Raw genomic sequence first — 12,278 nt, 5'->3', positions numbered from 1 at the left:
CTTCATAGCCTAGGCAACCTGAAGAATGAAATAGGAGACTGTAAAATCCCCTTTGAAAGGTTTGTCTGCTTTTGTTACTGTAATCTGGACGGAGTGAATCTGAAAACAAAGATGCTACAGAGGATTTGGAGTTACTTGGCTTGGGGGAGGCCCAGAAGGTGGTACTTAGGGGAGAGTCTCTGAAGGAAGGTTTCTTAATTTTAATTTTTTTTTTAAGCAAGCAAGCAAAATCTTTGTGCAGGCTGCTGTTTCTAGGCAGTCTTTGCAAAATTTGCATCTCAAAGGGGGAAGGAATGGTGTGGGATCGGGGCTGGGTTGAGCTAGGGCTAGGCTAATTGAAGTGGTACTTGGGGGGGTATTGGCAGTAACAAATCATACTATATGAAGGATGCATGCCAGATGAAGCAGTAATGGCTCGGTGACTGTGATTTGGAGTTTCCTAAACCTGGCTTTAGATTGGAGCATCAATTTCAAGCAATAGTGCTTTTTTTAAGAGTGGATGCTGAGCCAAATTCCTCAGCCCGTCTCCAGGAGAAAGGATGTGTGTCCCCTTCTCCCAGTGCAGGGCTGTGGTAACTGAGCAAACCAAGAAGCAGTTGAGGCCACAGATCATATTAGGGTAAATGAGGTGGTTGTGCTGCCTGCAAAGCGAAGCCCTACCCAAGACCAAAGAAAACCCTCTCCCATGCTATTCTTGGTTTGACAGCTGGTGTTTCGGAGTGTCTGACCTAGCAAGCAGGCAACTCTGAAATGGCAGGGCCCTTGGCAGCAAGGGGTCATGGCAGGGCAGCCACCGCAGACAGCACCAGCAGAGCACCAGGTACTGGGCCCTGCAAATCTTGGTAACTTGCAGAGCCTCCTCTTCGCTCCGGGCCAGGTGGCGGCCCTGGCGGCGCCCCAGCCGACTCTGGCGCGACTGCTCGCGCCGGCGGTCAGACTGCAGGTCCAGGTACCTCCCTGCGGCGGGGTTACAGGAAGGCACCGCGCAGCTGCAGCGCAGAGCTTCCCTCTCTCCTGTGCTCTCTGGAGCCGAGGCTCCCGGCTAGTCTTTCAGGAGCTAACGGTTCCCAGTTTATCTGGGACTCGAGAGAAAGAGCCAGGTGGTACAACTGAGAACACCATGCGCCAGCGCTTGAAGTAAACTGGGGGAGAAGGGGAGAAGAGGACCAGCTCAGGGAACTTACGACAATGGGATGTGACCTTGCCTAGTTTTCAGGTGCGAGAGCGGGAGAGCCGGGCGAGCCCACGATGCCCCAGCGTGTCCATCCCGCGCCGCCCTCGCTGTCCCGGGGTCACGCCAGGCCGGTGCCCTGCGCGGAGCCGCGGCCCCCTAACTTGCCACTTCCTCACGTGTCCTGGGCATGGCGGGGATTAAACATGCAAGGGGGAAAATTACATGCGGAACGGACAGAATGTTCTCAGAGATTCCTTTAGGGGGGAAAAAGTGAAATGCCGATTGTACTTTTTTTTTTTTCCTTTTAGTGCAGAGACGAGTTTTATTTCCGCCCCCCTCCCCTGCACATTCCTGACCTCTCCCTCCCCCTTCCCGCTTTCTTTCCTTCCTTCCTCCTCGTCCAAGTTCTGGGATTTTTCAGCCTTGCTTGGCTTGGGCCAAAAGCACAAAAAAGGCGTTTTCGGAAGCGGCCCGGCCGTGCACAAGGGCCATTTGTTTGTTTTGGGACTGGGGCAGGAAATCTTGCCGGGCCTGAGTCACGGCGGCTCCTTCAAGGAAACGTCAGTGTTCTCCGGTCGCCCTCGCCGGCTGCGCGCCCGGCCGCCGCTTTCCATGGGGGAGATGCAGGGCGCGCTGGCCCGGGCCCGTCTCGAGTCCCTGCTCCGGCCCCGCCACAAAAAGCGGGCCGAGGCGCAGAAAAGGAGCGAGTCCTTCCTCCTGACCGGACTGGGTAAGCGCCGCCGCGGCCCGCGGGGACCGGTCCCTCCCCGACTAGTTTGCTTGAGCTCCAGCGCGCGGGGCTGCTGTCGGTGATGCTGTGGGTGCGGGTGGAGGGATGGGGACGGCGGGAGCGGGGAGAACCAGCCGGGCGCCTGGCCCCACGCCGATCCCCAAGATAAGGGCGCGCGGGGCCGCCCGCCCCCGGCGCGGCCACCCTGTGCCCGAGAGATAACCCTGCTGCTGGCGTGCGGCCGCCGGGAGAGGGCGAACGAGGCTGCCGCGTGAGTCTGGGGAGGGGGTCGGCGCCTGGGCCGGGGTGAATCCGAAATGAGGGTCTGACAAGCCAGAGCGGGCACAAAGCCACCCGGGGGCCGCGCACCGGGCGGAAAGCGCCTGGGAGCCGCGGCTGATGTTCTGGCTGGCGGAGTCAGGGAGGGTGGAAAATTACCCCGGGCGCTCCCCCTGCTCCCCCCTCCCCCCCCTCCTGCGCCGGCGGTTTCCCTCTCTCGGGCCCTGGAGCGAAAGAGGTAGATAACCGCCTCGCGCCGGGCCCTCCCCCGACGGCCCCGGAGGCCCCGGCGGCCGGCGCCCTGCACCCCCGACCCGGCTCGCCCTCCCGCCAGGGCGGAACCGCTCGCCGCCTGGCCGCCTGGCCGCCTGCAGAGCCGCGGGGCCGCCGGGGGCGGGGCGGGGCCGGGGGCGGGGCCTGGCGGCGAGACCGCCTCCCTGTGGCGCGGGCCCCGCCCCCCGCGGAGGCGCAGTGCTTATAAGAGCGGCGGCTGGGCCGGAGCGAGCTGTCGGTTCTGCCGGTCCCTTCGCCACCGCTTCTCTGCGCCGCCTCGGTGTATTCTGTCCCCACTTTGCGGCGATGACAGTGAAAACCGAGGCTGCTAGGGGCACCCTCACTTACTCCAGAATGAGGGGAATGGTAGCGATTCTCATCGGTGAGTGCCGGAATCCCTGAATTTCTCATCTAGGATATGCCAAGTGGAAATTTTTTGAAGATCCCGCATCAGATTAGTGCTCTTGGCGTCGGATGTTACCAAGCCATCTAAACGTTTATTTCTCTTTAATTTGCAGCTTTCATGAAGCAGAGGAGGATGGGCCTGAACGACTTTATTCAGAAGATTGCCAATAACTCCTATGCATGCAAACAGTAAGTTGGGGGAATTTGGGGCACACAAAAATTAGTATAGTTTCAGTTCACCAGCACTAAGACATTCTCATCACTGTGTTGATCAGGAAGCCTAAGACTTCCCCGGGGATGTTTCAAGTTCTAATTTAGTTATAACATTTTAAACATTAATTTGTGGATTTGGCTTGTTCTAAAGCTGTAAGATAAAATTTTCGTGTTTGCCTAATTCACCGCTGTCTCCATGAAGAACAACCCTCATCTCTTTATTTAACTGGGTTTATTATTTTCTTTGGCTAATTTCTTTAACTGAGTAATTTATTTGGGTGTCTAGTTTAAACACTGAATTCTCCGGGAAAGTTTGAGCCAGAAACTCACTATTTGTGCTGGTGCGCCCCTTTGTGGTGAGTTAGGAGGTTCTAAATTGTTCTCTTTTTTTTTTTTTTTTGTAGCCCTGAAGTTCAGTCCATTTTGAAAATCTCCCAACCTCAGGAGCCTGAGCTTCTGAATGCCAACCCTTCTCCTCCAGTAAGTATTCTCCGTTTGTAACGTCTGTGAAGGAATCTTGTAAATGAGTCAGCATTCCTACATTGATGAATTAAAATGGCATTTCTAGAAATTAGTATTAAGGCAGGAATGCCTCTTTAGTTCACGCATAACAAGTGACATAAGCACTTAAGAACTGAGTCAGTGGAGTATTTTAAATGGCATATTTCATAAAAGATTTATCTGCTGACAATAATAACATTGTGTAATTTCCATACTCTAGTTTGAGAAATTAACATGAATGGAAAGTAGTTTTGAGTGTTTGTAGATGTACGGGGACTTGCTTTGGTCATTCGCAGATGTAACATCTTTGACAGTGCCTATGCTTTATTAGCGATGTCTTCCTTTGAAACCAAGATATTAAAAGAAAGCATTTTATTTTTCAGCCAAGTCCTTCTCAGCAAATCAACCTTGGTCCATCATCCAATCCTCATGCTAAACCATCTGACTTCCACTTCTTGAAAGTGATCGGAAAGGGCAGTTTTGGAAAGGTAATTTCAAATCCGACGCCCCCGTTACCTAGCTAGCCGTCCCTGCACTGATTTTACGTTCTCCCTGGATGCAGATGGCAAAATGATTTTTTAATTGACATTTCAGGTTCTTCTAGCAAGACACAAAGCAGAAGAAGCATTCTACGCAGTCAAAGTTTTACAGAAGAAGGCCATCCTGAAAAAGAAGGAGGTACGCGAAGGGCTTGATGGGTTGCGCGGTTGGAGGTAGACTGTCATTGAGCCGTTTCACCTTGGAATGTCGGTGCCACATTGAAATTTGCCACTAACTCTTGATTGCCCTTTTCCTAGGAAAAGCATATTATGTCGGAGCGGAATGTTCTACTGAAGAATGTGAAGCACCCTTTCCTGGTGGGCCTTCACTTCTCTTTCCAGACTGCTGACAAATTGTACTTTGTCCTCGACTACATTAACGGTGGAGAGGTGAGCGGAGGGAAGATGAGCTAACTTGTCTGTGCACAATTTTTTGAAAGATGCGTAGGGGAGGAAAGTTACCAGAATTAGCATTTCCTTGAACCATCCAGGTTTCAAATAGTTAATAAATAGACTATTTAGGGCCACTTCCTGCAATTGTTCTCTTCAGCTATATATGTCGAGACTAATTAAATGCATTGTTACCAGGCTTTGGCAAGCGCAGGCTGACTTTGTTCTGTCTCCCGCAGTTGTTCTACCATCTCCAGAGGGAGCGCTGCTTCCTGGAACCGCGGGCCCGTTTCTATGCTGCTGAAATAGCCAGTGCCTTGGGCTACCTGCACTCTATGAACATCGTTTATAGGTGAGCCCAAGTTCTCTGAAGGCCGCCTTCGTGGCTAGAAAGGAGACACAGAAGGCCTAGCCTTGGACAGGGCCTTAAAATAATGTGTTTATGTACAACTTGGTCACCTAAAACCAGATCTCCCCCAGCATGTGAGCTGTCTTGACTCCGGGCCACTAGGGAATTAGCCAACTAGGATTGGACCTAATCCAGGATAGATTAGCCGAACAAGGACTCCCTTTTTTTATTCATGATACAACTGCAGTGAATGTAAAATGCCTTCATACCCCTAACAATCCGCTTTACTGAGGATTTCTTATGAAGTGAAATTAACTTGTGCCACTACTTTTCTGTTCATTTCTTTCCAGAGACTTAAAACCAGAGAATATTCTGCTGGACTCCCAGGGACACATTGTCCTTACTGACTTTGGGCTCTGCAAGGAGAACATCGAACACAATGGCACGACATCCACCTTCTGTGGCACACCTGAGGTAGGAGCATCCTCGATTTGCTGCCTGGCCCGCCCGCTCCTTCCCAGAGAGAAAGTGCAGTAATGCTTCTAACCACAGAAAGAGTCAACTGTTCTCTGAGATTTCTTAGTCCAATTCAGTGCAAGTAAAATACACTTGCTATTTGCAGCAGCATGAGATGTTCCAAGACCATATGCTGCTTTAATGAAAACTAGATGTTTGCAAGATCCATGTCAAAAAAAAGATTTCTAAATCCCCGAGTAAGATACTGTTGGGTGGCCAGTCAGCTTTAAAGTCCAGTAGTTTTATCAGGAAGCCATCTAAAGAAATGTATTCTCCAAGTGGATCCAGGGTCTCTCAGCTCTTTCAAAGCGCATGCCTGGCCTTGGGACTGCCTGGTTTCACTGGCTCTAAACTCTCTGCTCCTGGTCTGTCTTTCAGTATCTCGCACCCGAGGTGCTTCATAAGCAGCCATACGACAGGACTGTGGACTGGTGGTGCCTGGGGGCCGTCTTATATGAGATGCTCTATGGCCTGGTGAGTAGCACATTGAGAATCATGGAATATTGCCCCGATGGATAATGCTCCCTAGAGTGTAGTCTTCTTACAATCCAGACTCTTCTGGGCACATAGGCCCCATTGCAGACCTGCTCATTGTGTCTTGCCCTTTATCAGTAAGCTTATCAAATGCCGGTAAGAGGCATATTGGTTATTTTATAAGTGTTTGAGGGTGAACTCTTACCTAGTAGATTTTTCTTTTGTAAATTCACATTTTAGTAGATATGACCACACTTAACCTAATGTGAGAGTGGCAAACATGACTTTATCAGCGTCTATCCCCTGGTACGAGTTGCCAAAGAGACACTTAAGAATCCAAGGCCAACAAATATCAAGAAAAAGACATTGTCCAATCCAAGTTCATATATATTGCAGCTTAAAAATCTTTTCCCTCTATTTGCTAATATGTGCTGTACAAAGCTTCCAGGGAAATATATTAAGTGATTGTCTCCCTTCTCTCAGCCTCCTTTTTACAGCCGAAACACAGCGGAGATGTACGACAACATTCTGAACAAGCCCCTCCAGCTGAAGCCAAATATCACAAATTCTGCAAGACACCTCCTGGAGGGCCTCCTGCAGAAGGACCGGACAAAGCGGCTGGGTGCCAAGGACGACTTTGTGAGTGCTGCTTCCTGTTCTGCTGGCTGGCTGGGAAGTGCCCTTCTCGAAAGCCACCTGTTTAAATTAACCCGGTGTTTCTTCTCAACAGATGGAGATTAAGAACCATGTCTTCTTCTCTGTAATTAACTGGGATGATCTCATTAATAAGAAGGTTACTCCTCCTTTTAACCCAAATGTGGTGAGTATCTGTCTTCTAAATATAGGGGGGGGGCCCCAAAGGTCATTTCTGTAAAGTCAGATTTGGTGGTGGTGGTAGAGAGGGAGGGCCCTCAAGGAATAAATTGGCAGATATTTTATTCATGGACCATTCTTTTACCTTCAGAAAAAGTAGAATATTTGTCCCAACAAAGCTCACGGGATTTTTTTCCACACACTTATCAATTAAAGTACCCAAAAAAAGGGTAACGTTATCCTCATCATTTAAACTCTGCGTGGCCTCTGGGGGTTGTACTTGAAATGCCTGATTATTATGGGAGTTTCCGTATTGTGCCCTAAAGACTTGAGCACCAGAATTTGAAGCCTAAATCAGGATTTCCCAGCCCTGTAATCCAGTGTGAATTCATAACACTGAATGTGGTTTTTCCCTTCCTGCTGCAGAGTGGACCCAGCGACCTGCGGCACTTCGACCCCGAGTTTACTGAAGAGCCCGTCCCCAACTCCATCGGCCGGTCCCCCGACAGCATCCTCCTCACCGCCAGCGTCAAGGAGGCCGCCGAGGCCTTCCTCGGCTTTTCCTATGCACCTCCCGTGGACTCCTTCCTCTGAACAGTCGGAGGGTGGGTTGTGAAGGGTTTGCTGTGGGTTTTGCAATGTTTTCGGTAGCCTCTTGGCGGAGCCGCCGACTGGCAGGACCTCTTCAAAGAGAATTTGCACATCTCCGGGAGCTTGTGCACCTTGGCAATCTTACTGCACACGGTTTGCTGGAAGCTTTTCGAAGAGCACATCCTCTCCTCCCAGTGAGCTCACGAGGTTTTCATTCTTATTCTTCCTTCCAACGTGGTGCTATCTGAAATTCGCGCTCGCGTGCCGCCACAGCCGGGCGCAGCGGTCCTGTCAGAAGGACGCTGCCCTAAGGAGGGTCTCCTGTGAGGGTCTGTCTGGGCTGTGACAACGCATCTTACGACATGTGCCTTTTCTGATGAGATTGTGTTCGCTCCAAAGCTTTCCCTAGCGCAGCGTTTCAGTTCTTTCTTCTTCCTCGTGGATTGCTGTGCGGAACAGTGGTCTAAGTGTGGTATGCCTGAGCACAGATGGATTTAGTTATAAGCATCAATGTGACACTTGCAGGACACTACAATGTGGGACATTGTTTGTTTCTTCCATATTTGGAAGATGAATTTATGCGTAGACTGTTGTTTTTTTTTGTAAGATATAGTTAATTAAAATTTATTGAAATGGTCTTGCAATGACTTGTATCCAGATGCTTAAGGAAAGCATTGCTGCTACAAATATTTCTATTTTTAGAAAGGGTTTTTATGGACCAGTGCCCCAGTTGTCGGTCAAGCCTGGTGTTTTCATTGTTTAAAATGTCACCTGAAAATGGGCATTATTTATGGGGTATTTTTTTTTTTTTTGCATTCCTGGTAATTGTATGTATTGTATAAAGTCTGTACATTGGGTTATAACACTAGTATATTTAAACTTACAGGCTTATTTGTAATGTAAACCACCATTTTAATGTACTGTAATTAACATGGTTATAATATGTACAATTCTTCCCCCCTTCCCATCACACAACTTTTGTGTGTGTGTGATAAACCAGTTTTGGTTTGCAATAAAACCTTAAAAAGTATTTACATAAATTGTGTCATGCGTGTTCTTTTAATATAGTATTTTGGTCGGGCGGGGGTGGAGGAGCGGGCGGGGAGGGTTAGAGGACAATAGTGGGTTCATTTAAAATCTAAAACCAGGGAAATGCTACTGTAATTGCTTTCAATAGCAGTAGCTACTGACCCCGGGGGAGTAGAGGGTGGTCTTAAATCCAATTTATATTCCAGGTCTTAGCATTTTATGAAGTCAGTTATTCATAAATCCGTCCAAACAAATCCCTTTCCAGTTACCAGCCTCACAAGGACAGCCATGATGTAATGTTCCCTATATTTATTGCGTGCCCTATGACGTTGACAGCTGTTTACTCGGACATTTAGCTTGTCTGAAGTAACAGGTAATGCTTTCAACAAATATTTGCGCGCCTACTCTGGGCCAAAGCTCTGTTCTGAGTGCTGCGGATATAGCAGTGAGCAAAGCAAACCAATCCCTGCCTTGATAGAAAAGGCAGACTTTTTCAGTGGCACAGTTTATGGAAAGGGGGGGTCAATAGCATAGTCTGCACGGGTAGGAGAATGCCACCGAAGAGGGTGAGGATGTTTGTCATGAACGGAGATGTTCCCCAAAAGTCGAGCTGGCAGGACTTGTAGTTTAGAGAGTACCCAGAGCGGAACCGAGCCCAGTGCTGGCTCAGAGAACCATCCCCAAGGAGCAGCACATTCCTGGCATGGACCAGAAGCCTTGAGCACTGCACGGACCCAGCATACTCTGGGGCTGGCGTACAGAGGTCCCTCCTAGAGCTCCTCCCGCTGGGATATTTAGAGTGGGAGAGGGGAAAGCAGCACGATACTAGATCATCCTCTTGTGTCCAAATTGTTTGGGCTTTATACTTCTTTAGGCCTTTTCACACAAATTCCTAGCGATCAGGGAGTTAGCCCCCCAACAGTTGATCTTGCTGCTGCTTTCGCCTCTAAGCCTACTGCACCCCCTCTACCCTGACCTCTCAGTCTGCAGAGGTATTTCCCCATGCAAAGTTGTCATCGTTTTCCCTTTGATTGTGCCTCTTCTATCTCAATCCCACCCCCACCCCCACCCCCAAGGCTTCTCAGGGCTGAACAGGTGTTTGGAGATTACTTAGTCCTTGTCCCTCATAATCCATTGAAGCAATGGGATCAAAGTGACTCAGCGACTTCTTGCAGAAAGTGGCTTCCAGTCAAAGGTCCGAATTTTATTTGCTGCTCTACCTACCATCAGTAGCTACATATGAAATCCCCAGCAACCACAAATGCCAAAATCAACTACAGCAACAGAGGATCTAAAACCTGCATTCTCCTAGTCAAGACTGATGTTAACTCTGACAGGGAGATTATTTGCATGTCTCCCCCTCATTCTCATTATAAATAACAGTTATGAATTCCTCCTTGAACAAAAAGTACTTAAATCATATTTTAATTTGAACACAGTTCTTGCTGGCTGGGAATCCATAATCTGATTATAAATAACTCAAAGGGGCCAGTCATGCATTATGAAGCTTATTGATCTTTATAAGGGTAGGAATTTGGTTTATTGGGTTACAGTCAATCACTATATAAGATCTGAATCTCATTGTTCGAGAACCGAAAGGAGCCAGAGGAATCCCAAGTGTTGTCACACAAGTGGGAGGAGATTAGATCAAACAAGTGGGTGATACGGGAACCAGGCAAGAACAGGGAAGTCGAAAAAGGACAAGAGATCAATAAAAAGAGGGCAAATATTTACTATGCACTGATGTCAAATGATTCAAGTAACGTCAAAAAGCATTCGCACAGAGGTTTCTTTCACCTAGAGGAGTGGTGCACATTCTTGCCAGCATTCTAAACTACATTTGAGCATGATGGTTGCAAAAGGGGGCAAATTCTCTCCAAAACTCTCCAGCTTTGGGTCTGTTCAGATGTGGGTGTGGGGGAAATCACTGAGCTCAGATTCCCACAAGTTAAAATGGGACTCGAAACCACTGCTTCCATGAAAAATAAGTCAAACACGGTGCTTAGAGAAGTTGCCATCTACCTGGGGAGACATAGCACCGACCCATGGAATATAACAAGTGGTGAGTGAGGGCTTTAGAGGACTTCAGAAGTCCAAGGTTCTCTGTGGGGTTGGCCCATTGGAGCTGGCTTCACAGAAGGATGCCAAAGATTCTTTTAACCAATTCTACTTCTAGGGAGTTCAATGGGATTCAGGCCCTGAGAATTAGACATAAGTAACAACCTATACTATTGAACTTTTACAATGCCAGACATTGTCCCAAGTATTTTATACTCTCTTGAATCTTCAGAACAACCCTGCGATGTCAATAGTGAAGGAACCAGCACAGAAAGGTGATTGGCTGGTTAGTAGTGGTGCGATTAGGAGTCAAATCCTGACAGTCTGGCCCCAAAGTCTAGGCTCGTAACCATTATGTTATTCTGCCTGACAGGTGACAACAGAATATAGAAGCAAAAAATTGTGTGCTTGTTAGTCATTAGCATAATGATGTTAACTTAAGATGGTGTTAATCAGAGCAACATTTCTATTAAGAAAAACACACTTGTCCCGGGTCCGGGCGAGGCCCTGGGCCCCTGGATCCGGGTGAGCCTGGGTCCCGGGTCCGGGCGAGGCCCTGGGCCCCTGGATCCGGGTGAGCCTGGGTCCCGGGTCCGGGCGAGGCCCTGGGCCCCTGGATCCGGGTGAGCCTGGGTCCCGGGTCCGGGCGAGGCCCTGGGCCCCTGGATCCGGGTGAGCCTGGGTCCCGGGTCCGGGCGAGGCCCTGGGCCCCTGGATCCGGGTGAGCCTGGGTCCCGGGTCCGGGCGAGGCCCTGGGCCCCTGGATCCGGGTGAGCCTGGGTCCCGGGTCCGGGCGAGGCCCTGGGCCCCTGGATCCCGGTGAGGCCCTGGGCCCCTGGATCCGGGTGAGCCTGGCCCCCGGGTCCGGGGGAGGCCCTGGGCCCCTGGATCCGGGTGAGCCTGGCCCCGGGTCCGGGGGAGGCCCTGGGCCCCTGGATCCGGGTGAGCCTGGGTCCCGGGTCCGGGCGAGGCCCTGGGCCCCTGGATCCGGGTGAGCCTGGCCCTGGGTCCGGGCGAGGCCCTGGGCCCCTGGATCCGGGTGAGCCTGGGTCCCGGGTCTGGGCGAGGCCCTGGGCCCCTGGATCCGGGTGAGCCTGGGCCCCGGGTCCGGGTGAGGCCCTGGGCCCCTGGATCCGGGTGAGCCTGGGCCCCGGGTCCGGGTGAGGCCGTGGGCCCCTGGGCCCCGGGTCCGGGTGAGGCCGTGGGCCCCTGGATCCGGGTGAGCCTGGGTCCCGGGTCCGGGTGAGGCCGTGGGCCCCTGGATCCGGGTGAGCCTGGGTCCCGGGTCCGGGTGAGGCCGTGGGCCCCTGGATCCGGGTGAGGCCACGCGACCCTGGGTCTGGGAGAGGCCACGCGCCCCTGGGTCCGGGTGAGGCCATGCGCCCCTGGGTCCGGATGAAGCTGAATCCTGGGTCTGGGCGAGGCTGTGTGCCCCTAGATCCGAGTGAGACTGGATCCCGGGTCCGGGTGAGGCCGTGGGCCCCTGGATCCGGGTGAAGCCGTGCCCCTGGATCCGGCCGAGACCAAACCAGAGGGAGTCGGACCTGCATTACCACCATTTGTCCACCATCCAGAGCTGAGGGGTCAGTGCCGACATGTACTCATAAGGAACTGGTGGACATTGATATTGGGTCTCAAAAGAACTGTTGGACCAGAAAGAAACTCACTACAGACTGATTCATTTGCCTGTCAGCATAACTATTATTGCTCGTCGCACATTCAATTCTTATAAGTATATCTCTAGTGACACATGATTTCGCTCATCTAGGGGAAATGATGAACAACATAGACTGATGAACAAGAACAGAACCAGAAACAAGGAGGCATCGATCGGATTATCGGGCCTCAGAGGGAGGATAGGGGAGGGTGGGGGGAGGGGGGAGAGATCAACCAAAGGTCTTGTGTGCATGCATATGAGCCTAACCAATGCTTAAGTTCAACAGA

General features: G+C 50.8%; 1 protein-coding gene across 2 annotated transcripts; it reads left to right on the top strand.

Annotated features, from left to right (window-relative positions):
- Positions 1 to 1,636: 1,636 nt before the first annotated feature.
- On the top strand, positions 1,637 to 8,277 carry SGK1 (serum/glucocorticoid regulated kinase 1). 2 transcript variants are annotated; one of them, XM_079780919.1, is made up of 12 exons: positions 1,637 to 1,904; positions 2,975 to 3,050; positions 3,479 to 3,554; positions 3,959 to 4,063; positions 4,170 to 4,253; positions 4,373 to 4,504; positions 4,744 to 4,856; positions 5,204 to 5,327; positions 5,748 to 5,843; positions 6,327 to 6,482; positions 6,574 to 6,663; positions 7,083 to 8,277. In XM_079780919.1, the coding sequence occupies exons 1-12, from the start codon at positions 1,787 to 1,789 to the stop codon at positions 7,248 to 7,250; spliced, it is 1,338 nt and encodes a 445-aa protein (XP_079637045.1). In that variant the 5' UTR covers positions 1,637 to 1,786; the 3' UTR covers positions 7,251 to 8,277. The 2 variants fall into 2 exon arrangements, with proteins under 2 accessions (XP_079637045.1, XP_079637046.1); XM_079780920.1 differs by lacking the exon at positions 1,637 to 1,904 and adding an exon at positions 2,679 to 2,838.
- The last annotated feature ends 4,001 nt before the right edge of the window (positions 8,278 to 12,278 follow it).

This window comes from Cnephaeus nilssonii, assembly GCF_951640355.1.
Source record: "Cnephaeus nilssonii genome assembly, chromosome: 9".
Classification (NCBI taxonomy): domain Eukaryota; kingdom Metazoa; phylum Chordata; class Mammalia; order Chiroptera; family Vespertilionidae; genus Cnephaeus; species Cnephaeus nilssonii.
Note: the sequence above shows the minus strand (reverse complement) of the source record. Positions and strands in the feature narration are given on the sequence as shown.

Excerpts from the sequence above, each read along its gene's own strand:
- SGK1 (XM_079780919.1), top strand. The coding sequence starts at position 1,787 with ATGGGGGAGATGCAGGGCGCGCTGGCCCGGGCCCGTCTCGAGTCCCTG. Across the intron at positions 4,064-4,169 it reads GAAAGGGCAGTTTTGGAAAG|GTTCTTCTAGCAAGACACAA; the intron begins GTAATTTCAAAT and ends TTGACATTTCAG. Across the intron at positions 4,857-5,203 it reads TCTATGAACATCGTTTATAG|AGACTTAAAACCAGAGAATA; the intron begins GTGAGCCCAAGT and ends ATTTCTTTCCAG.